The sequence below is a fragment of the Heliangelus exortis genome, chromosome 6, assembly GCF_036169615.1.
Source record: "Heliangelus exortis chromosome 6, bHelExo1.hap1, whole genome shotgun sequence".
NCBI lineage: Eukaryota > Metazoa > Chordata > Aves > Apodiformes > Trochilidae > Heliangelus > Heliangelus exortis.
The window spans coordinates 21,573,968-21,600,183 of NC_092427.1; the positions used below are offsets into that span (position 1 = coordinate 21,573,968).

The 26,216-nt window shown below is 45.6% G+C and overlaps 1 protein-coding gene across 1 annotated transcript in view; it reads left to right on the plus strand.

The window, feature by feature from the left end:
* Positions 1 to 885: 885 nt before the first annotated feature.
* Positions 886 to 26,216, plus strand: part of TWIST2 (twist family bHLH transcription factor 2) — a 38,520-nt gene continuing 13,189 nt past the window's right edge. Inside the window, exon 1 of the mRNA XM_071747123.1 lies at positions 886 to 1,652. Coding sequence (XP_071603224.1) covers positions 1,134 to 1,616 — 483 coding nt within the window. The 5' untranslated portion in view covers positions 886 to 1,133 and the 3' untranslated portion in view covers positions 1,617 to 1,652. The remainder of the gene's footprint in view (positions 1,653 to 26,216) is intronic.

Sequence of the window (26,216 nt, forward strand, 5' to 3'; positions counted from 1 at the left end):
AGGGAGAAAAATGTCAGGCAGATGGGCTGCGTGGCCAGCATCACCTCTCTGGGGGATTTTCTTCAAATTATTAACTGCTTTTCAGATGATCTATATTTTGCACTCCAATGGGTTAGCCCAGGAGGGTCTTTTCATGCCTCCCCCAAATAGAAGGCGTGAAGGGTCTTCCCTCAGCTGCCTCCAAATCTCTGCCCTTCGTAGAATTATTTTGGGTTCAGAAAAGCTTGAAGATCATTGAGTCCAACCATTAACCTCACTCTACTGAGTACTTTCCCACAGCTCAACATGCCCCAAGGGACATCTGCCACCTTGAGGTCACCCCACGAGACTGTGAAGCAGGTTTCCCAAGCCCACATCTCCCCAGGGTAGGGGTTTGGGGAGTAGGGTGCTGTGGGGGTGGCTTGCAAAGCAGCATCAGGGAGCTTGCAGGACCTCCCAGCACTAGGAGGTCTTGCAAATCAGGGCACTGTTTTGCAAAAAATGGGGAACCTCCTTGGAGGTGCACCCAATTTGAGCAAAGTACAATTTCAACCTGGCCATGGAGCTGGGGTCTTGGTTGGGAAGCAGCCTGTGAACTCAACAAGCAGAGCAGCACTCCAGCCTTCCCCCCCTGGCAGGGGGGTTACCCTGGAGGAGGTAATGCTGTAAATTCAGCATCTCTGGAGATAGGGGTGAGGGGTGGTAGGAGATGGTCGCTTGCTATCTTTTATTCGAGGTGCATTCCCAAGATTTTAGTTAACTGTAACATAAAACTGTGAAAGTTTAGCAGGGGAAAAGCTTTCCTCCCACTGACCTGGCCGGCCAATCAGAAGGCAGCCCCGCACCTCCCTCACTTCTGACAACTATTTAGCAACTGAGCTCAGCTAAAGTTTCCAAAAAGTTAGAATAACTTCCTCTCTCCAAGACCTCAATTTTTTTGCACAACCCTGCTCCTTGAAATAAGAGCCCTTCAAGCAACCTGGAAAACGTTTGGTCAGCAAAAAAAAAAAAAAAAAAAAAAAAAAGCAAAAAAAAAAAAGCTCTCCTGTTTTTCCAAAGGATCTGTCTCAGGAATTTAAAGCACATTTAAGACACACACACACTCACATAACGAGGGGGGGAAAGTCTCTTCCCCTCCCCTTCTTGCAGAAAGCATGGAAGAAAGCTCCAGTTCTCCTGTTTCCCCTGTGGATAGCTTGGGGACCAGTGAAGAGGAGCTGGAAAGGCAGCCAAAGCGATTTGGCAGGAAGAGAAGATACAGTAAGAAGTCCAGCGAAGATGGCAGCCCCAACCCAGGGAAGAGGGGGAAAAAATCCAGTCCCAGCTCCCAATCGTATGAAGAACTGCAGAGCCAGCGGATCCTGGCCAACGTCAGAGAGAGGCAGAGGACTCAGTCGCTCAACGAAGCTTTTGCCGCCTTGAGGAAAATCATCCCCACTTTGCCTTCGGATAAACTCAGTAAAATCCAGACCCTCAAGCTGGCAGCACGATATATAGACTTCCTCTACCAGGTGCTACAGAGCGACGAGATGGACAGTAAGATGACGAGCTGCAGTTACGTGGCTCATGAGAGGCTGAGTTATGCCTTCTCTGTATGGAGGATGGAGGGAGCATGGTCCATGTCAGCCTCACACTAGCCACTGCCCATGACAGGCAACCCAGCTGCTGAAGGGGTAGGTACCCGTTTCTTTTCTCCTAATTGATGCTCTGCATCCATCCGGCAATGGGAAGGGGGGGTCCTGTGGCTTCCTTTGCCCACAGTCCTCTGGAATGTTATGGTGGGGCACAAGGATGCTGCTGGGCAAGGGGTTTGGGGTCACCAACCTGGATGAGAGATGGGCGGTGTAGATGTCTCCAGCCACCTTCCACTCCCCCATGCCAGCAACAATTTGAAAAACAAACTGCTAGACAGATTAAAAAAAATCAGATACGCTAAATTTTTTAGAAACAAATAGACATGTTTCTGCTCTGCAGGTGATGGGGGAGCTGAGAGGGTACTGGTGCTGAGAGTTGGTTGGTGAGGATCTGGGGTAATGGGGGTGAAACTATTGCTGCATTAAATTTGCCAGAAAGAGCTGGTTCTGGGAAGGGTTTTAGGCAAGGAAAAGGCGATAGCTACAACAGGCTGACAAGGGGATCCAAAACAGCTGCAGCTGGACCAGGGCAGCAGCACCTAAAAATCCCAGTGCTGAGCCATCAGCTCCTAGGATATCGTCTCCTGGCTGGGGGGGACCAGGGGGTCCCCAGAACTCAAACAGGTTTCAGCAATGGGTTTGCCCCTGGTTGCAGTTCTTTTAAAAAGAAACGAGCACCAGATGTCGGCTACAACCCCTGGCTGTGCCCCTTTCTTTTCCCTCCCCCCCCCCAATAAAAAGCAAACAAAGATAGAAGCAACTTTGCCAAAATTTTGTATTTGTTTGGTTTCCCTTCCCCAAAGTGCCAGGAAAGCAAAGGTTGGTGTTAGATGGAGTTTCTCATTCACTCTCATCACTAAACCCTTCCTCATAATTTTCCATTTAGCAGAAAACTACTTCCCCTTCAGCTGCCTTTGTAATACTCGGGGAGGGAGGAATAAACAGTAAGAAAGGAGGAAGGAAAAAAAAAAAAAAAGCCCTTAATAACACTCTCATCTCCAGCTAATTAACCAGACCAGCTCTGCACTGTGTCAGCTGGAGTTTGCAGAGGGCCAGTCACTCCCTGGAGCTTAGTACATAAAGCAGAGCCCATGAACCCATTTTGCCCAGCAAGCATTCCGATGGGAAATTTGTCCCCCACACCATCCTGGAACATCGTGGGTGATGTAAAATGAAATAATTTCATGTCATGGAGCATCGGCTCCTTAAAGACGAAATGAAAGTTTATCCCAACCTATTATCCAGACTTGTTTAAAAAGGCAAATCCATCTGTGTTTTAGCAGCAATTAAACAGCTCATTTAAAAGAAAACAAACAAACAAAAACACACACACACACAAAATAAAACCCCAACCAAAAAAATACCTTGTTGCAATGCAATACTTTGAAAAACTCCAAGTGTTCAAGCAGGCCATATTATTGGTGTAAAATGCAGATTTAAAACTGCATTTTGGGAACTACTTCACATGAATGTTTTACTCTCCTGCAACCGTTTGCTTTTTGATGCTGTAATTAGGGTTTTCATGCGATTTTCTAGGGAACCACCAATACATTAGGCTGGTAAAAAATCAGTTACTCCATCCACGGCACAAGCTGCCTGTTATTTAGTTTCATTTCAACAGGTAAATGCACTGTTGTGGGTTTTATGGCTATTGCTGGTGTTCTTATTTTTTTGCATGTTGTGCCCTAATTTCAACTGCAAAAAGCCAAAGTCGGGTCACTTTTTTAAAGGATAAACCCTTTTCAAAACAGAGTGCCTTTTCCCATGCTAATCTGGCTAAAAAAATGCAGCAAATAGATTAAAAAAAAAAAAAAAAGAAAAAAGAAAAACACAAAAAAACTCCACTACCACATGCAAAAACCCAGGCTTCTTGTCAGAAAACAGATGTAAAATGTCCCAAACACATATTTCTTCAGCAGTTTAGATTGGCTGAATAGTAAAGTGCTGGGACAGAACAATGCATTTATTCTGTTGTTTCCCAAATGATGTCCTGCCATTAACCAATGATGTTTTAAAAACTGTTATCTAATATACAACCATTCCTCTCTATCAAATAGTAAAATGTTTTTTTTTTTTTAAAGCCCCCTTTAAAAATCCCTCTCTCTGGAATTATCACTGGTTTGATGAGGTGGATTTTTATATGCCAGTGCTGAGATTGTCCCCACATTTTGGGCTGCATGAAAACCAAGATACAGAGCCAAGCCTCGGCGCATTTCTGGTTTGCTTTGGAGAGGGCTGGTGTTATCTTTGCAGTAACCTGGTGGCTAGAGGTGTCTTTTTTTGCTCTGCCTTTGCATCCCCTCCCTGTTAGGGCAGGTGACCTGTCTCTGAGCCCCCAGACCTACCCCCTTCCCAGTCTCTCTGTGCCTGGGTGTGCTTGGACACGCGTGCGGTTGAACTGTTGAAAACGCTGTTGACAAATGGCCTGGTGTGGCGCGGCGCGGTGCGGCGTCAAATTCGAGCCTTTACGGTGACAAAAAAATTGTGTCTGCCAGCAAAAGGAAAAGAAAAAAAATATTACGAGATCCCTGAGAAACCCTCTAAAATGGGCAAGCTCGGCTGGGTGGGTGGCACGTCGTTGGCTTCTGCGTGGGGCCGTCCCCAGCTGGAGTGGCTTTTATTTGTAACGGGGGAACCGCCTGTGCAGTCTGAGTGGCAAAAAAGCCCTGAAATATCTATCTGAATTTGGGGTCGGCTCCTGCCTTGCCTAGGGAGCAGTGAGCACTGTAAAGATGGGGTGAGTGTGAAGTGGTGAGCTCTGTTTGGGCTAGACTTCAGTGGCTGGCCTCCCTTTTACCTGTGTTTTTTTAGACAGATAGGCAAGGAAAGATTTTGTGTAGTTGTTCCCCCTTGGCTGTAAAAAGAAAATCAGAAAAGCTCATAGATTAAAAATTCAGAGCCTTGGGAACTGGTAAAATGCCACCTGGGCTCTGCAAACACCAGCAGGTCAGTGCTGCTGGCTCCTCTGGCCACAAGGTTTTCCTGTTCTGCTCCATGTAATTACAGACAAACTCCGGTAGTTTCAGGAGAAGCAGGCACAGCTTTGCAGTTCAAATAGTTCAATCAGGATGTGTCAATGACCACACAAAGCTGAGCCTTCGTTCCCCACCCAAATCTCCCCGTCCTCATCGCCAGCACTTGAGCTGCTTTCCCTTACAGCCACCTTCCTCTTTTCCCTTCAAGATGTTTAAGATGCTGTGAAGAGGAAAAAAAAAAAATCAGGAGAAAAGAAAATGTTTCTGACTATCCCGCTTAATAGGAAAAATATTGTCCAACTGGGATGTCAGGAGCATCAGCATAGTGTAAAGGACAATATAGCCCTACTCTGCTCCCAGTAAGACCAGTCTGCCAGCAACTCCCTTCTTCCCACTTAAGGACTTTGGATGAGCCCTTTGTCTTCCCTGGGCTGGCAAGGGCTCTAACACCACCTTTCCCACCTTTTTTGCCCTAGGAAACCCTCATGCAATAGGTATGTGTGATACACAGCCCTCTTCCCATTGCCCCTTCAGACTTCCAGGGCTGTTTCCAGTATAAAACACCAGCATCCTATTTCATTTTGTCCTTAAAGAAGCGAACAGATATTATCTCTGCTGGCCCTGGGAACAAGCTAATTCTATTGTTTATGAGAGCAGTACAGTTAACTGGGGGTGTTGTGGCACAGCAATTAAGCCCTTTTTGTCCCCAAAGCTGGATTTTCTTATACAGATCCTCCAAAAAAAGTAAATATGTTTCCTTGACAGGAAGGATTGTAAAGTTTGGTATTTACATTAATAGGCTTGTAGCAGGGGGGTTTCATCTTAGTGCATTTAAAAGCCCAGCAAAATGCATTTTGGATCTTCTGTTTATGTTCATGTCTGTACTTGGGAGAGGATAAATCTGCTACACAGCGGACCGAATACATCGCAGTCAGCCCGTAGTCCTTTGAAAGAGGAGAGTCTGCAAGGAAAATGCTCCAGAGTAGGAGACATGCAAAATACAAAGCTTCTAAATATGTATAAACTAATTACCAACGGTAAAGAGCTAGAGACATGCATGGTGGAGGGAATACGTTAGATAAAAAAATGGAAAGATCACTTGGAAGAGCAGAAAAAGCATGTTTTTACTTAATCCGCCGGGGCTAGGGTTGCAGTAAAAGTCCTTTCAGGAGGAGAGATGCATTGAAGCATCAGTAAGGGATCAGTGAAGACAGACATTTCAGGTAAGTAGACCTAATTTGTCTCCTAATTAGTCATCCTCACACTGGTCATCTGCACGGAGTAGCTCTGCTTTCAAGAGTGTACAAAGCATCCCCATGAAAACAAAAGACAAAGATTGCAACATTTCTTCTTTGCAACCTTCCTCCACGTTTCTTCCTTCAGTGCTTTTTGGGGCATATTTTATAGACTTCTAGGTAGTGGTGATAAATTAGCTCTGGAGATCACAGCAGCCTCTTACAGAGATGGGACAGATCCTGTAACTACCTCTGTATTCTTTCAGGGATATTTCTTGTTACTCTTTCAAGCTAGCAATATAATTATTTTTCTAGATGTAGCTCTGAGAATCATTTCTACGTGATTCACTATGACTTTGAAATCTTCATGCCTGAAATCTCCAGAATTTACGTCTTGTTGTAGAGCCATAGGAACAGTTTGGTGAGGCTATGAACATGTAAGGGAAGTCCGTCACAACCCCAAGCACAAAATATAAGTAGGGAATTACAGCTGCTGATAGGGGGAAAAAAACCACACATTTTGGGTTGCTTCCCCTCATCTTCCAGGCTTCATATAATATTAGGAAGGGGCTGTGGGAGTGGGGGAAGCCAATTAAAAGAAAGGGCTGTGCCATTAAAAACACAGTGGGCCAGATCCTCAGCTGGCTCTGAGCAACCTTGCTTCTCCTCAGTAGCTGCTGAACCCATCAGACCTCTTGATGGACTGCTCAGAGGGATTTGGTGCTGTACACCATCACCTCCAATTTCCTTTTAGGCAAATTTGGAAGTGAGGAAAACCAAGAAGTCCTCCAGCTGGACCCTTGCAGGCTCACACTAATTAATTATTAGTTCTCAAAAATTAAAACAGTAGATATATTTGCCTGGGGGGAAAAAACAAAAAACAAAACACAAAACCAACTGTAGCCACCCCAGCAGTTAATTAGGTTTGTTATTGTAGAAGATGACCACTCAGCAACAGCAACTAATCATACACAAATAACAAATTAATTCAGACAGCCAATAAATCAAAGCAAGGCAGCCCTTACCCTCGTGTACCCATCTCTTTAACTGCTTCCACACCAAACCTGGCTGGCAGCAGCTGGGCCACCCAGCCCATGATGGGGCAGAGCCACCCACGCCAGCTCCTGCAGCACTCTTGGCTTTCTCATTGCAAGGGGAACCAGTTAAGCAGCAAAGAGGTTTTTCTCCCTCAGCTGGGCTCTCTGTTAGGCTCTGGTCATTCTCCCTGGCACTGCTGGCACTTGTATTTTCTCTGCATGTGTGTGGACAGGAGTGCAAGTCTGACTGGGGCTCCGGTAGCTCTTCAGGGTGTCCTTCTCCTCCTGCATTAGAGGAACTCCCTTTGAATTTATTCCATTATCTGTCATCCTTATATAGTCCAAGGCTTTCAGCTTTTTAGCTGAAAGAATTAAAAAGCAACCTTTCACTCCTGAAAATGAACTGTCTCCTCATGAGAAGCAATATCAGGAACCTGGAGACATGATCACCTTGCTGAAGGAGGCTTCACACAGGACAGGGAGACTCCTGGCACCATACAAATGGGAAATAAGCCACAATAACTGTTCAGCCCTATTGCTAACAGAGGGTTTTGAGGAGGCCGTTAGAACCCTAATTTCTCTGGGGTTGAGCATGGGGGCTCTGAGCCTTTTTTATGGGGAAAAACAATATTTTGATCCACTGAACCTAGGCCAGGCAGCATAAATGCTTCCCCAAAGCAGCAGCCAGTGGGTGTTTGTCAGGGCACCCGCTTCCATCCTGCTGATGGGGCAGCCTGGCACCCCCAGACCTGTCACAGGGCTTCACAAGATTTAGTTTGTTGGGTTTTTTTTTTTTTATTTGTTTCTGCATTTATGGGAAGGGGTAGGAGTTAGGCAGCACTAATCTTGTGCAGCTTGCAAAAGGGATCAGACATCAAAAATGAAAGTAAACGCGGTGCCTGGAACTGTACAGTAAGCTGGAACTGAGCTGTAGACCCTCTTCCTCCTAAATTCTCTTCTCCATCTTTTAAGTGCAGCTTGGAAAACAGAAAGAGGAGAAGAGAAAAAATAAAATAATAATTTAAAAAGAGATAAATGTCTACTGGTTCAGCTTGATATATATTTACTGGAAGATGTCCAGTAAGCCTGTATTAGCTCTAATTGAATTCCTAATAAGATACTTTTGCCTTGTTAACTGCCACCCCCAAGAAGCAGCTTTACCATTTCCTTAAGAGATTTAGACCTGCCAAATGCATGCTTTAAATATGTATGAATTAGGTTTTGGATTAATTAAAAAATCATCATGTAGTAATTTATGGAATTAATCCTTTGGTTTAAGCTCTCCGGGCCTCCTTTAAAAATAATATGTTTTTGCTTAAATGTAAATAAACCTACTTCCTCAGCTAAGAGATGTGGGGAGATCACAGTTGTACTGAAAGTCTTGTTAAAAAAAAACCAAAAAAAAACCAAAAATGAGATTATTCAGTTCAGAAAATTCAGATGAAGCCAGGAAGAGGCTTGTATGCAGAAAGCAACATTTTCCATGGCTGGGGGATTCCCCAGCATGTATGTATCTGATGTCCCCAGCACCAGGCTCTTTAATAAAACAAATCTGCCAGAGGGATCTCACACAGCCACAAACACACATGTTTAAGACCAACACTTAGGGCAGGTTTCATGTGCCCCGTGATGAAATCTCACTGTGTATTATGGCTCGTTAGAAGAAATTCCTGGCCAGGGGGGTAAGCAAAGAAAAAACAACCAGCAAAAAAATAAGGACTCAGGAAAAAAAGGCAAACATGCTTCCCCAGCATACACTTTGCTACTGGTAACAGGGTGCTTTATCTTTAATTAAGAACAAAAATGGAATTTAATCCCTCTATGGCATCAACACAGAGCTATAGAAAATAAGGGAAAATGCAGAGGAACAGCAACGGAACAGTTGTTGTATTTAAACAGTTAAACAGCCCCAACTCTTACTTGGACATTCAAATTCCTGTTTCATGGCCCAGAAGGAGCCCCAGCATCTCTGGATGCTGCACACCCCAAGCACAGATTCTTCCTCCCCAGGAGAACATTACTGGATGTGCTACCATCCCTAAAAGCACAGCAGGGTTCCCAGGAGAAAATCATCTAAGGCACAACAGGACTTTAAACCAGAGGAGTTCAGATGGGGAAAAATGGCTTTTAAGAGTGTTGCAATTCCTTGTCCATTTTGCCTTGTTTCTCGCTGGGATGCCCAGCACCACCTCTATGCCACGATTACATCTAATTGTAATTCTTAAGTCTTTCTTCCCCCTGAAATACACAAGGAAGATGGTCCATTGGGCTGGGGCACCTCAGGCAGGTTATGGTGTTGTAGCCTCAAGGTGTTACAGCACTGGGTGGGTGGCATGAACTGAGCCCATGCAAGAGCATCCATGTGGAGACAGAGTGGTTTTTGCTATGGCAGGGCATCTGGAAATACCAACGGAAAAACTCTGGGGAAACTTCCCAGTAAGATTCTTGTGCTTAAAAACTACATACTAAAAGGAGGACATACAAAATTACACCACCTTAAAAAAATACACCTAGGCATAAAAAATATTAAGAGCTTATTTTTACACGTTAGATAAGACAGCTATTCTGCATCTGTTAAGGAAATTTATTATTTTGCCTGATGAGCTCAGAAAATTTCAAATATTGGCAATGCCCTTTGCTACCTCTAATTGTGAGTGCGATGCTTCAGGCACAGCCCTGCAAACTCCACATTCCAAGCTCTCTTCCAGCTGTGAGGGGTTCTAAGCACCAAACAACCAGGTACTTTGCAAGCAGCTTTTCATCCTTTGCCATAGAAGGGCTGTTTATTATATCACTCTTATAACCAGCAGAAAATAATCTCTTTTACATGGCATGGGTCTGAAATGTTAATTGTCAGAAGGGAGCTGGAGTGTCTTTTTTCTTAACACTTCCCATAGAGAAGCGACAAATTTGAACTTGGATTTAGCTGCAGAGCACCAGGTTTTGAATTGTTCAAACCCAAGTTTGCATCTTAGGAGGAAGGGAAGAGATCAGAGTATCCCTTTCCAACGATCCCCTTAGACATTTTAAACCCACTCAACCTAGCAATCAATATTTATTACAATAACTTAATGCATGAAGGAGTAACTCACTACTGCCTTAAGCGTTCATGCCAGGGAAAATGGTGATTGACAGCACCACAAAAAGACTCTGTCACCCCCCCAGAAAATTTGCAGGTGCTTCTGGGCCAATGCCATGCACCCAGAGGGCTGCGGGTATGGGGTGGCATTTCCAGCTGTGAACTGGGAGCACAAAATATGCTGCTTTTCAGTAGGACTGAGTTAATCTGAAAATTTTACTCTTGAGCTCTGTCACTTTGTGAACCGGGCAGTATTTTCACTCACGGTGGGTGGCAAAAGGTAAATATTCCAAAGTGGTTGAGGAGTCTCAGGGAAGTGGACAGAGCTTTGAAAACTGCAACTATTTGAGTTGTGAATTATGTCAGAAGAAGAAAAAAATGCCTGGCTTTAAAATCAACAGTCTTCAAATGTATTTCCCTTTTTTATACCAGTTCATTGTTCTCATATGTCATCACTGGCCCATTTTCTGCTGTAATTAGAAAGATTTTCATGTGCACCTCATAATGCGTGCGTATGAAGCACGCATATAAAGCAGGTATACATATGAATCCCAAGAATGTTTATTAGGTCTGGCCACTCATCCTTGCCCCTATGGAAAATAAAACTCCTGTTTATAGCACGTTTGGCATGATTTCCTAATGCCATCATTTCTCCAGCTGTGCAAATCCATTGCAACGTATTTCTGTTCCTCCAGTGCCATTTCTTCTTAATCTTTCATTTAAATGCTATTGTACAAGTTCTCACACAGCTCTAGCATTTCATTACTTTAAAATACAAAACCTCTCTCTCAATAGGAAATCTATAGGCTTCCCCTTTGAATTGCTCCTCCATGCCACTGCCCAGTCTGCCTTGCAGCTCCTCTTTATAGCAGGCACATCCTTAAAATTGCATGTGGCCAAAATATTTCAAAATAAGGGCTTTTCAGTTATTTCTGATGTGCCACACCAGCTGACCTAGCCTGACACAGACACTTGGAGAACACCAGGAGAGCAATACAAGCCACGCAAGCTTCCCCATTGCATGAAAATATCTGCTTCTCCATGCAGTGCCCTACACCAGGCACCCCCAGTAGAAGCCCACCTTAATGTTGCATCCTAAAGAAGTCCCCCAGGCTGCACCTTCTCCTTACAAAGTGTGTTTTCCCATGCATTTAGCATTAGTTGATTTGTTCCTTGGGGGTGACAGGAGCCCTAGTGAAGCTATAGTGGACACACAGTGCTTCTTCCTGCAGCAGTGCTGGCAGCACACACAGGGCACGCTCCTGGGGATGGCAGTGGTGGCAATCACCCCCTCCAGCTGGGCATGCTCCTTTTTCAGAGGAAAAAGCCAGCATAGCCCAAATATGCTTTGGGAGGCAAGGGCTGAGAATGCCATGGTGGGTGCAGAGAGGGAGAGGAGGGAAGGAAAACATACTGGAACTCTCACAAGGACCCCAGGTCAGGACTCGATGCTTAAAATTTTGCCAGGGATTTGGTTGCTGGGATGGATGTCTTTTTAGAGTTGCTCCACTGTGTTTTGTAGGTGCAAACACAGCTGGTGAGGCATCTCCAGCTCCATAGCCATAGTAGGAGCAGAGAAGCAGTTCAGGAAAGTCCTTGGCTGAGTGGTGCACTATGTAGCAGGGATTTTGCCCCTGGGTGAGGCTGTCAGTTCCAGCTGGTTCACCTCTCACATGTGTTCATGTGGCATGGGGATGCCCACAACAGGGAAAGGAAAACATCCCTGAGCAGAGCCCCAGCCCAAGTGCTCAGCCCTTTGCAGGCACTGCTGGGACCCCAGCCTTTAACCCTGCTCCCCCAGCCTCAGCATCTCACAGCAGGATTTGAGCCCTCCTGAATTTGGGCTCCCCACCTCTCTGACTGCAAACATCCCAGCACCATTTGGGGATGGAGTGCCATCAGGCTTCACCCACCAGGTCCAGGAAGTTTCCATTGAGGCTAAGAGACAGATGAGGCTGTTCCTCCCATTTTCATTTTCTTAGGAAGAGAATAAATCAACTTAAAAAAAAATTGAAAAAAGGAAAAACAGCATTTGGCAGCAAGCAAAGGGTGGGGAACCCTGCCAAGGCCTGGACAGCTGTACCTTCTTCACTAGCAAGTTGTACGATCAGCAAGGGCTGTGCTGAAAGCCAAGAGGAGTTACCATAGCTGCTGCCACATTGCATTTGGCTGATCCTCCCTCTGGGAGACACCTTAAAGAAACAAACCCACCCTAACAGCTACGCCAGCCCTCGCACTCCACTGTGCATCAGAGGAAAACTATGGGTGACCTCTCGCTCGGGGTTTCTGTTTCGTGTCGGGTTTTTTCCTCCCTCTTTCCCCAAACTCCAATGTTTCTGATCCAGTCTGAGGGGACAGAGGAGGAGAAGAGCAGTTCATACAAAACTGTTTGGGTTTTTTTGTAGCCCTGCTCACACACAAAAAGGACTCCTGCCCCTCCCAACAGCTTGAAATAACCCAGGAAATTGTGCAAAAACCCCCATGGGTCCGATCCCACCCAGCTGGAGGCACGCAAAGCTCTGCAACTGGGACCGACCCAGCCACCCCTCTGCCCTTGCATTGTAAATCTTAAAGCTTTTGCCTGGTGGGGTCTTAAAAATAGCAGAAGAGAAACATCAGGAGGGAGGGAGATGTGATGAGCACAGAGGAGCTTTGAGGAGCACTGATGGGTTGTGCCTGGCTGGCAGAAGGTACCCTCTGGGAACAGTTCTTGGAGTCCCAGGCAACAGCTGGGGAAACCTCTGCTCCTCTCCCAGGAAATCAGGTAACAAAACTAGAAGATCACAGACTTCATTTAAACAGAAAATTGTTTTTTTCTTTCAGAGAGATCTAATTCTGGGTGTCACCCCTGCTCTCTCTGCTCCCTGCATGACAGCCAAGGCTGTCATTGCACTCCAGGCTTTGAGATTTTATTTTAAGCTCATCAAGGAAACAACATTCTGAGGTTCAAAGCTTTCTTTCACATGTCCTGCTGCACGTGTTCCTCTTTCCATTACAAAACTCCTTTTCCTTGAAAACATCTCCAAAAGATACTTCCAAAGAGCTGGGCTTTCTCCAAAGCCACACTGAGATTCCCACTCCCCAGACTTTTGCCCAGACATCCCCTTGATGCACAGACATATTTAGGAGCTCTCCCTATCCTAGCAGCCCCATAATTAGCATTTTCCCTGGCTCAGAGATACGTGTTTGATGAAAAAGTTGGAAAGGCAGAGAAACACTGCAGAGCTCACTGCTGGGTTTCTGCTGATTCAGCATCTGCTGGCACTAGAGGGCAGGATATATTAAAGAGTGAAGTGGGTCTGAGGTTGCATTCAAGGGGCACATCTCAGGTACATCAAGTAGGGAGCCTGCCAGGAGCAGCCAGGAGCTGCCCCCCTTGTACAAAGCAGGGAGGATCCAAATTTTGCACCAAGCACATCCCACAGCAGTGATCATTAGGATCACCAGGTTGTTTAATTCAGCCTCAGAACACCAAATTTCCCCACCTTGCTGCCTGCTGCTTTGCCGGCCATGAAAGGCTTTGCCTTGGCAAAGGGGATGCTCAAAGCCACGTTCATGGACACAGCACAGCAGATTCTGATCAAAAGCTTTTGGCAGATCTGTACAGAAGGCACAGACAAAACACACTGAAAGTGCTGTAGCTCAGATACTTGGAAATAAGCTTTTCTCAGCTGATGCTCAGGCAGTTGTCAACATACTCTTTCTATATATAAAAACTTTTTTTTTTTTTTTTTAAAAAGCAAAAAAAAAAAAGCAATATTTCATACATAGAAAAACACACCAGAGAAAGCAATATGATTAAAGCTGTACTGCCCTCATCTTAAGAGACTTTCTGTATAAGTGCCAAACAAAACAAGTCCAGGTTTACTTCATTCCTTTATCAACAGCCACTTCAATAAACATCCAAATACTGAAAAGATCACTCCAAGCAGATTGTGCAGCACAGTCCTCTCATTAGGGGAAACCTCATAGCATTGGCAGGCTTCAAAAACGATGTAATTTGTGGTCTATACACAAGAAAACCTTCTCTGAAGACCTCCTTGGAGGGAGTTCCTGATCTTACAACCATGAGATGCTGCTCTGCAGTGTGAGGGATGCAGTTACCCTGCACACCACTGTGGAAAATCTCACAGGCTGTCAGCCAGAAGCAGGTTGCATCCTGAATAAGGAAGATTTTTTTGACACTACAACTTGTAAAATGTCAGCATTTTAAGCTGAGACACCTGAAAACAGCACAGGATACGTTTCAAAACCTTAATCAAGATATTGGGTTAGAGACATGAGAGGGACACCAAACAAAATATGCCTGTTCCATAAAGTTATTAGAAGAGAATCCTAGAATGGTTTGGGTTTGAAGGGACCTTAAGGATAATCCAGTTCTAGTTTTACACACCCAGGGGTTGTTGGGGCTGGCTCTGCTCTGGCCACATAGCTGAGATCTTTCACTGGGGCAGTTTCTAGCGGGGCTAATGCCATGGATGCTTTGTTCTCCTCGCATCCATGGCCCATCCTGGGGACATTCATTGCCACTGTGCCCTGAATGAAGGGGCCAGGCTGAACCTGTTCCTGCTCCAGACCTGTACTGGCACTGATGAGGCCACATCTCAGCACCCTGGGGTCAATTTTGGGCCCCTCACAGCAAGGACATTGAGGGGCTGGAGCATGTCCAGAGAAGGGAAAGTTTCTGGGAAAGGGTCTGGAGCACAAGTCCTTTAAGAAGTGGCTGAGGGAACTGAGGGTGCTTAGCCTGGAGAAAAGGAGGCTGAGGGGGACCTTCTCCTCTCTACAACTATTTGAAAGGAAGTTGGAGCCCAGGGTGTCTGTGTGTGAGTCTGTTCTCCCAAGAAACAAGCAGTAGGATGAGAGAAAGTGGCCTCAGGCTGTGCCAGAGAGGTGTAGATTGGATATGAGGAACTTCTCCAAAAGGTCTGTTGGGCCCTGGCACAGGCTGCCCAGGGCAGTGGTGGAGTCACCATCCCTGGAGGGATTGAAAAGCTGTAGAGAAGTGGTGCTGAGGGACATGGTTTAATGGTGTCCTTTGCAGCTCTAGACTCCATGATCTGAAAAGTCTTTTCCAACAAAAATTATTCTGTGATTCTATGATACAATCATGGTTGATGGATGATGTCTCAGTTCCTCTTTGAAAAGCAACCTAAGACTTTTTCTTTGAGTGTCTGTTGCCTGCCCACCTCATAAACCTCCCCACTAGCTTGGACCTTCCTTCACACAGTGCATGTAGAGAAGGGAATTGCACACAGCCAGATGGGTTTTTCTCTGCCCCATGCCTCCCAGTTAACCCCAGTTAACCCATCCTCCTTACTGGTTGCATGTTCATGTTTGTAGGTACTTGTGTTTGTAGGTACTGTTTGCATCCCAGAGGGATCTAATTGCTGGCAAATGGAAACCAGCTCTGCACTGGGCCAGGCTGGGCAGCTGTTCTACAGCAATTTATTTGCATTTCACAGCTTCTTATTTCAGCAATCTAAATTGCAGATGTGCACTTCAGATTTGGAGAGAGACAAAAACGGAAGGAAAAAGGTTAAGCAGCTCTCTGAGTCACTCCAATCCATGACCTACTGTTGATTTAGAAACCTACCTCGGCAGTAAATACAGAATAAAGTTCTCCTAACTGTTTAACCTTTTGTATTCTGTCCAGCAAAACAAATGAATGGGAACAAAAAAAAAAAAAAAAACAAAAAACAACCTCTCCAGGGTCAGCAAAGCAACAAATCTGGAAAATTCTGCCGTGGGGTTAGGAGCAAGAAAAAATAGTGACCTGAAGCAACTGACCTAAAGAGGAGTAAGAAAAAGCAGCAGATGATGAAAGGCAAAGAGGCAGGAGATAAGGAAGGGAGCACAGAGCTCAGTCTGTCCTGCTCTCTGGGAGCTGCTCCAAGCAGCAAAACACCCACAACAACTTTCCAAACAAGTGGAGGAAGACTGCAAAATTAAAAAAAAAAAAAAAAAAAAAGGGAAATTAGTTTTCAAACCTTGCTACAGCTGAAGCCAATAGTGAGACCCCTGATTTAGCAGACACCAGCACCCACTTGGTGCCTAAGAGCAGTTTGCATCCAGGCTCTCCTTGAGACTGCACAGACTCAGCATATCCCATTACAGTCCCAATTTATTTTCCCACAAGCAGTTTGGTTGGCACATTTTGGGTATCAAGTTTTAAAATCTTACACTAGTCAATGCTTTCATTTGTGTCTTTAGAGATTTGTCTTATACTGATACCAAAGCAGAAATATTGCTTGAGCGTTATAAAAAAGGATGAGGAACAGAGTTGTAGAATAAGCAGTTTACAGGGTGCAATGCTTTTATCTGCAGTGTATGTTGACTGCAGGACCTATTTTCCAACACACATGATATTTTTGCATATTTATATCCTTTCAGGTAAATAATAAAATTTTTAAAAACATGCTGAAGACAAAACATGTCTCAGCTGCCTAATTTGGGAAGAGCTCTGTGCATAATAGCAAACTGGCACTGCATATGGGTAGACAGGAACATTTACAGGAGAGTTACAACTTGACTGAAGACTAAAAAATCTGCCTGTGTAGGCAGAGTATTTGTGAATTTTTACATGGGCAGAGGAAGTTCCCTAGAGGGCTGCACCAAAGGCAAGGAGCTGGCTGTGCGTGAAGGTGTCTGTATCTCAGCTTTGGAAACACTTGTGAATTTTTGAAGGCAGCTGAACCATACAAACCCCCCCTCCCCTTCCCCCTTAAGATCTTGTTGAATCATTTTTTGCCTTCAAAGCACAGGGTGTAGCAGCGGAAGGAGAGCATTCCCTGGGATTTGAGGCACTGAGTGGGAGTTGAGAGAAAGGCCAGCATCTGCTGATCTCAGGGTACCACCAGGAGAATACTGCACAAAGACCTTGGAGTTCACTTGGGCCAGAGCCATCCCAAGGTCTCCAGTTAAGGCAGAATCACTAAAAAGCCATGCAAAATGACCAGGGGAGCCAGGGGGGCTTGAGAGTCCCAGCATTTGCAATGATTAAAAAGAAAACCGATGAGTAAGCATTTCCAGCATAAATCAGGATTTCCTTAAATATTTTGGCATGCTTTCTATCATCAGTGCTGTGGTTTACAACCCATCAGAGATTGTGGGGAAATGGGGATGCATGTAAAAAAAAAAAAAAAGTCACCATGATGGGCAGCACAGAGACAGAAAACATGGGACAAAGGACTGCCTGCATGGTGCTATTGGGTAACAATTCAGACCTAAACACTTCTTGGGGTAGCTTTTTCCCTTGGCTTCCTAGATCAGGGATGCAACCTTCCATCCTGCCACCTTTTGTACAACAGGGACCATGGCTGTTGAATGCAAGACTGAATTTCTCTGTCAGAAATCATGCTGATACCTGGACCACCTCCCACCACACTGCTGGGGAAGCCTTCTTGGGTTCCTGCAGCTCTGAACAGCTTGTTCAGAGGTATGTGGGTCTCAGGCAGCTCCCAGACCTCCAAATTGGATGTGAACTGAGACAGGATTTCAGAAAACAAGGCTTGAAGATCTTTTTTGGTAGTTTTGAACTCTTCAAAGACCATGTGTTCAAGCTTAAACACCTAAGTCTGAAGACTAAACCTCAATACTATTAAAATACTAAATACCTATTAAAAATACTATAGTAGTTGATTAAGTAGAACACAACATGTCAATGACATTTTTAAAGTTACATGGAGCTTTAAGGAAAAAATAAAGTAGGGCTGAAGCTAGTCACAGCAACATGAAATTTCTGGTGCAGAGAGGAAAACAAAGATCCTTGCAATACAGGTGTTATTGAGACAGCAGCATTCCCAAATATGCTTTTGGCCCCCTTTTCTGTAGATCCTAACACACCAGCATTTGCTTGCTACAGATTGACATGATGCTGCAGGATCCTCCCCTGTGCTCCTGGATGGGATCTTGAGGAAAATGTCCCCCTTTTTTATTTACAGACTGTAACGGATGATGCCTGATGGTGGAAGGGGAGCCCCTGGGAAAGCAGAGGGGATTTAAGCATCAGCTTCTTCTGTGGCAGGACAAACCCACACTGATTCCCTGGGAGGAGAATTTCATATTGCTACTGAAGCTTTGTGTGAGGAGGAGACTTAAGAAATGCAGTCAGGGAGGCTACCGAGAACTGCCAGGAACACACATGCTCACATACATCTCCACATTAATTGCTGGTATCAAGTTGAGCCTGACAGACAGCAGGGAGCCCAAAACTGGGAGAAAGCACCACACAAAGCTGGTGGAATCTGAACCAAGGGCTGGGATCATCTCCTGTGCTCTCATCTTGGCAAAAGCAGCTGATGAAGCAAAGCCCAGAGGGAGCAGAGGGAATGGAGAGGGAAGGAGGAGGAACAGCCCAGGGGACCAACAGCAGAGGAGGCAAAGGGCCTTGGAGACTGGGGAAGAGGAGACAGGCAGAATGAACAGCTTGGGTTGGGATTTATCACCAAGAGAAGCTGAAACTGACCAGGCATCAGGCTACTGTGAGGAGCCTGTTCCCTGGGGGGGATCTCTGCTTTGCCGAGGGGACAGAAGAACATTTCATCACAGAGAAGTTGCAGGCATGATGACTGGGATGAAGGGATTTAGCCAGGCCTGCCATGAGCATCAGAGTCAAGAACGAGGCAGGCTGGAGGCAGGAAGATTCCCAGGAGTCCCCAACACCCTTTTCATACCTACACTTTTTCTAGTGGTACAAAACACAGGGAAGGAAGAAAGATGTAAGCATCACCCTGAACTTTACCTTCATACAGTCAAGACTACCTTGTGATCTGCCAGTACAGAAGTGAGAGGGTCTGATGTACAGACTGGTGCTCAGATTTGAGGCCAAGAAGACTTAGGCCCCCTCCAGACCTGTCAGTTTTCTTGAATCGCACTAAATTGCCTTGATCCTTTTGAGAATAAAAAAAGCCTGTGCTCGTGTTTGAGGATCAGTTAATTTCTCCTTGAATCTCTTGGAAAAAAAACTTCAATCCATAACACACAAGACTAACATAAGCAGGGATAAAGCAACATTTTCAGATTTGAAGCATACATCAGGAAAAGAGGCAAGTTGGTTGGGAGCAGCCTGTATGTGCCCTGCTACTGAAGTGGCCAACGCCACCTCCATAGACATTTCTGGTCCCTGGACAAGACCAAAAATCTCTTTCCTGGAAAGGATACCCACAGACATTCTCTTGGCTCTCTTGTGCCCAGGAGAAACCATCAGCTAACAGGATAACTTGGCTGGGTCTCAGAGGTGATCCCCTGATCTCCAAAAGCTGAGCATCTCATCCACAGCCCCTCCACATGGGTAGACTTGGAACAGGGGGGGCAGATTCACCCAGAACATATACAGAGCAGCAATTTTGGCAGTCAGAGCACAGCTTGTGTAACCATGCACTGCTCCACTGAAAGAATAGAAAAGGGCATAGACGGAAATAGTCTGGATGGTATAATACTAGAGAAATCTAAGAGCCTCATTCCCTGGATTTAAGAGCATCCCATAACCAGAAATGAAACAACCACATGAGATGATGGAGAGAGAACAAGGGCATTTCTAGAAAGAAAGACAATGCCAACAGTTCTCCCTTGTCTCTGGAGCTGCTGTGATGTAGCACAGATTTTGGTTGTCTGGTTCCAGCCCCACCTAGTTTGGGGGCAGCATACAAATACTTGGAAATCAGTGCAGATCCTTCCTTCATACACATCAGGTCACTTTTGCAGCATGTCCTGCCCTGCAATGGAAAGCAATCCAGTGGAATAACCCAGGAGTGTTTGCCAAAGAGGGACTGAGGAGAGGGAGGGAAAGGAAGAAGAAAACATCTAACAACTCCCAAATAATTTTTAAAAATTCACTAGCTATTATTTCAGCTGTGAGACCTCCTGAAGAGGCTTTCTAGAGGGCCAGATTATGCAGTCAACTGAAAATATAAATAAGTACAGAAAGGGCAGAGATCATTTTCTTCAGCCAAATGGTGTGGGACAGCAGGTTAAGTTTCCTGTAGGGTGCATCTGTGCACTTCCAGGACACCAGTGTGGCCCTCCCCCAGTCTGAGGACACCTCCCCAGCTGGTGGGCATGGCACAAGCCCATGAGTTATTGTCATCTGGGGAGTGCTGATTTCCACAGACTTCCTGCCAGTCCCATGGGGACAGGAGTGAGTTGTTGCAAGGTTTCCAGCTGCAGTTGAAGTGGGCTGCAGCCTCATATGTGTGGCAGAGCCCAGAGCCCAGATCCCAGCCAGACCTGCTGCTCTTGGGAAGGGTCTTCATCCTTCCTGGCTGCAGAACTCATATCTGTATAGAGGAAACTTCTGAGCTCCTTTCTATTTTTTAACTCTTCTATTTTCAAGGAAAAAAATATGTGCCCCAAGGACCAGACAGTATCCCTGATCCCACGTCCTAAAACTTAATTTCATTCACACAGTTACTGATGTTGGTTTAAAAGGGTCCCTAAAACCAGCAGATATTAAGTTGAGGAACTATCAGTTCCCCACATTTAAGTGGAGATCAGGTGGAAGAGGAGGCTCTCTCCACAAGGTGTGATGTCTAAAACCAGAATTTCATAGAATGGTTTGGACTGGGAGAGAGCTTAAAGCTCATCTATTTCCACCTCCCTGCCATGGGCAGGTGCACCTGGCACCAGACCAGGTTGCTCCAAGCTCCATCCAGCCTCCCCTTGAACACTTCCAAGGATGGAGGAGCCACAGCTTCTCTGGACAACCAGTTTCTTTGGTTGCCAGTGGTCGTCCTATGGCCCTACTCCCTAATAGATGCACACTAACTTTACAGTGTTACATATAGGTATATTCATGCCTACTCATATTGACTGATACAAGCAACCACTGTATTACAGGTGCTTATGTATGTAGAAGGGTGCATAGAGGTATGTGAAGACACATCTTTGCCTAAGTAAGAGTGGAAACCAGCAATTTCAAAAGAAAGCCAAAGCAACTTTAACCATGAAAAAGCACAGAGGAGTGCAAAGTGCTCAGATGAAGTCTCCTCTGCTCCTCCAGACCCAGAGTATCTTTAAAGTCCAAGCATGCTGTCAGAGATGATCTGCATGGAAAATATGCACACTCACTTCTCTAGACAGAAATGGATCAATACTTCCCCACAGCCTTCCTGTACCCAATTTGATTTCTTAATGAGCTTTTAAAGCCTCCACTTCAACTTCTAGGTGTAACATGCAGCCTCCATCACAATTCATGAGCATACGTGAGGAATAAGAAACTTCAGGGAACATTTTGCTGCCCTGTAAACCTGAGCTGCATGCAAAACTCAGTTGTATGGAGACAAAAAGCTGCTCAGCACCAGTCTCAAACCTGATCAGTCAGATGAGAAGCCTGCCAGCAGCAACTTCAGTGCAAGTCCCTGAGCTACAGAAGCACAAGCCCAGCTTAAGCCTGCACATCCTAGGACAAGCTTGCATAATTTGGAGAGGAAGAACAATGCCAAAGTCAAAGCACAAAGCTTTTGTTTCTGACAGATGCAGATTGCTCCTCTTTTTCCCCTCAGAAAGGAGATTGCATTGGTATGGCAGCCACACAGGTTATTAGCTCAGTGGGAACCCAGCAGAGTTCAGTCTCAAAGGTTCAAACAAGTCCAGCTTGCAGCTGGCAAACCTAAACAAGACCAGCCAGCTGGCCTTGAGCTGAGTCATCCACACAGTAATCTGGTTGAAAATGCTGATTTAACCCATTCATTTAATCATCCAAATCCAAAATGCCCTGACTGCATCTCTCAACTGCACTTGAGAGGATATACGTCTGTTTTTTACAGAATGACAGGCTGGAAAACACCATTTAAACCCCATTTCCAGTGCTTTTTCTAGGCTTCTGTGCACACAATTCACATTCCTGGTGGTCATTTGGTATCCTGTTCTGATCCAGCAAAGAACATTGCACATCCTTAGTGCATGTGCTAAGCATTTAGACATCAAGCACGTGATTAAATACTTCACTGAACAGAGACAAGCTGAGGACACGCTGACTTTTTTGCTCCTTTAGCAGAGAGATTTCATCTTTGCCTGTTTTTCCCTCCAGGAGTTTGAACTTACTGGAGTGAGACTGTTTGTTCTCCTTTGAAAAACAGCAGCAAGGGAGCAATCAGCTCCATGTTTTGCCTCTCATGAAACCATAAACTCCTGAAGTGCAATGAAAAACTGCCATGAGCTCTGAAGTGCCTGCAGGATGGCTTATTTTTAGAAAATGTAAAGAAAACAGCAGCACAAGAAAGTGGTAGCCAGCAAGCAGAATACACCAAATTGGTATCCACTCCCAGCTCACTGGTTCATGTCGAAGGTTTTTTAAAATCAGTACTTCCATATTGCAGAGGAAATTATAATTTTAGTTCATAGGAGTGTAGGGGGGTTTGGGCAGCTCACCAGCCAGGCTGCAAAAATGTTTCTGAAGAGATAGTAAGATGTCTCCCTGTCCTGCTTCCCAGTACGTCCTTACCCAGCACCATGCACGTCTTTTTCAGGAAAGCCTGTAAAGCAGTTGTCCAACCTCGAGCAGAATTACAAGCAATGATTCTATCCTTATGAGTCTTGGAAAAATGAGTGATTCATGGTTTTCTCAGTGCCCAGACAGGGACCAGCGGGTTACTGCTGTCTCCTCAGATCATGCTCCCACAGTAAGATGGCAACATCAGAAACCTCAAAACCAAAGTCTTTCCACCGTAATCAGTCCCCCGGGAGTTCTGCTGCCACATATTTCCCCTATAGCTGCTTCATTATTCCCCTCCTCCCCAGAAAACCTGCCCCTCTGCCCACCACAGCCTGAGGTGGACAAAAAAACCAAGACAAATCTTCAAGCATTTGTGGGATCTAAGCCATCCAAGATGGCTGAAGCAAAGCAAATAAGCCTGTACTGAAGCACAGTGTATTTATAGAGTCACAGAATGGTTTCAATGGGAAGGGACATTAAATATTATCAGTCCAAACCCCTTTCCATGGGCAAGGACACCTCCCACTATACCACACCAGCTTGCTCCAAACCCCATCCAGCCTGACCTTCAACACTTCCAGGGATGGGGCAGCCACAGTTTCTCTGGGCAACCTGGGCCAGTGTCTCACCACCCTCACAGCAAAGAATTTCTTCCAGGTATCTCATCTCAGGCTCCACTCTTTCAGCTTGAAAACATTCTCCCTCATCCTATCACTCCATGCCCTTGTACAAAGTCCCTCCCCAGCTTTCCTGTAGCCCCTTCAAACACTGGAAGGTGCTCTAAGGTCTCTTTGGAGCCTTCTCTTCTCCAGGCTGAACAACCCTGACTGTCACAGACTGTCTCCATAGCAGAGGTGTTCCAGCCCTCTGGAGTCACTCCAACAATTTCATGTACTTCTTATTTTGGGAAGACAAGAACTGAATACACTACTACAGGGAGGGTCTCACAGGAACAAAGTAGAGAGTGAAACACATGAAAGGATTCAGACACAAAACCCCACAGAGACCAAAAGCCCTTCTAGAAGCACAAGAAGTAACCTTACCTCCTGCCACTTGTTCTGCAAAGTTCCCCTGATGAAACACTGTGATGGAGCAACCCCTGGGAGCAAAGGGTCAGTCTTGGGAAGAGGCTGGCAAGGAGATAAGAAGAGGAGAGGGTGTGGCTGGGCTGCTTATAAACACCAAGGCAGAGGAGGAAGGAGATTATTCAATTAAGGAGAAGCTTTAGGGTTGGAGGACTTCAGCCTTAGGGCTGAAGGACCCAGAGGAATTTAAAGGGCTACTTTTAAGCATGGGCAATGCCAGCTGCATGGAAGTTGAGAGCTGTAAAGCTTATGAAAAGAATTATGTAGTGCAAGACTTGCATCAAAACCTTGAAGGAAGGGCCCAGGATGTCTCTTGCCAAGCTTGTATCTGTATTAATGTAGGTATCAGGCCATCGAAGACAGAGAGAAAGAACCTCCAGGCACTAGCAGATAAATTAAGGTGCTGGGGAGAGCTTAGAGCAGCTTTTCAGTACCTGAAGGGGCTACAGGAAGGCTGCAAATGCACTTTTCACAAGGGTGTGGAGTGAAGGGGATGAAGGGGATGGTTTCCCAATGAAACAGGGGAGATTTAGTTGGATGTTAGGAAGAAATTCTTTGCTCTGGGCCTTGCTCGTGGTAGAGGGTTTGAACTGAATGATCTTTCATGCCCCTTCCAATCCAAACCATTCTAAGAAATGCAAAGCAAGCTGTGGCTCTCAGCATTTGCAGAGGCAGGATGTCAGCATCAGTCCCTTGTAGAGTGCCCAAAAGGTGTGCTGTAGGACTCCTGTCCCCAGCTGTGCTCACTCCAGCTCTGCACATCTGCCAGTGGCTTTCTCTGAAGAATGGAGCTGGTACACACCCTGGTGCCTTACTTGATACTGAGTGCTCCTTACCCCAGCAGAATTGTTTGGTGTATAAAAACATCACGCCCTGTGCACAAGGGCAACACCCTGTAACCTCACATATTTTAAAGGCTTGAACTATTCTTGCAATAAAAAACATCAGAGTAGCTTTATTGACTCCAGTGAAGTTAAACTGGTTTATTCCAAGTGAGAATTTGGCCCCTTGACTTCAATGAAGCTGTGTTGATTAATCCCAGATGGAGACCTGGCCAGGTACAATCCCCTCCAAAATCCTGGGAGACTTAGTAAGACACAGGTGGCACTCGCTCCGAGCCTGGGTGGTTTATCAAAAACCTGCACCTGCTGCCCTGGGAAATGCTGCTGGGATGGGGCTGAGTGATTGCAGCCACCAACCTGTGGGACCAGGGCAGGGTTCTTCAAACTCAACCTTCTGCTAGGGGAGTAGATACTGAATTAGCATCCTTTCCTCTGCAGGAATGTCACCTAGGATGCAAGTCCCAGTTCTGCCAAAACCTGGCCATGGTGACAATGAGCAAGGGGTATCCTGCTTCCTCACATTGAAGGCTTCTTGTCATCCTCTGTAAAGATCTACAAGGATAAAAATTGATGATTAAATCCTCTAGGCTACAGGGAATCTGCCCCAGTACTTCTGGGCTAGTTTTGAAGAGCAAACACAGCTTCATGAAGCAAACAGAAAAGTTTCCTCCCCCTACAAGCACAAAACAAACCTGAGTCTTTTTTCAGCAGTCCCTTCCATGTCTCTCTCCTGGTAGTTTTGTTTCCCGGTGTTACAGGCATAAGTGCCTTATTTCTAAAAAGGAATCCACCGAAAATTAAAATTACTTTACTTTCACAGCAGTTCCTTTACATACACACACACAGGTGTGCCTGTAGAGGGATGGTGAAACTGTGTCATGTGTCATAGTGCAGAGAAACACCAGAATAAACCCATTCCAAGGCAGGTGTTGATGGCTTTTTGGGTCTCAGGTGGTAGAAATGCAGAGTGGGTGGCAGGTAGCCCATCATCCCAGCACATTATTCAGGCAGAGGTGTTATTCCTGGCTGTAGGATGCCAACATCTCTCCCCACATGGCTGGCTGGTTTCCCCTCTCTTTGGTTTGAGGTTGCTTCATGTGGTGAAAAAAGGGCTCCCATTGCGTGCCGAGGAGGCATGGCATCATCACCAGGAAGAAAGTGTGATGCCTAAGCTGGCTGTTGGCTCACCCCAGCTCTGCCTTCCAAGTGTTTCTGAAGTCAGGCATCTGGAGCATGATGTAATCTGAAGATCGATCAGCAGCAGCACACATACAGCTGTGCACATCTGGCCAGCAGGTGTTGCAGCTGCTGTTCGTCAGGGACTGCAGGGAACATGAAAAAGCACCCCGACTTTGTAAGGCAGTCATACCTGGCCAGCCAATTGTTCACAGAAGCCCACAAAATGCCATTGATTTTGTGCACACTCTCTCTGCTTTTCAGTGGGTGGCCCCATTTTTTTTTTCATTGTGTGTTCAACCCATCAATACTTTCAAATAAGGGTTTTGTTGTTGTTATTAATTCTGCTGGCGTTAATCCATGTAGCTGAGTCAGCCACAATGGATGGCTCCTATCATCCTCTTGCTGATTTACTCTTAGGAGACAAGGTTACTACAGTCTTTGCTGCACTGAGGAAAAAAAAACCAAACTGGAGTTGTTGTTCCTCATCCTCAGCTATGTATGGACAAGGCAAGAAGTCATCTCAGAGTGCCTAATCTGAACAGGGCAGGGACAGGTAGTATAGGGAAAGAAAGCTCATCCATGGGATAAGATCTGACAGTGCCCAGTCCCAGAAATGGAGTATGATGCTTCTCCTTTCTGATGGGGATGCTGCCACTCATAAGGTTTGCAGAATGCAGCTGAATGTTTGCTGCACACAGGAGTAATAAGGAGAGCAGAGAAACTGCTGGCTGAGCAAGC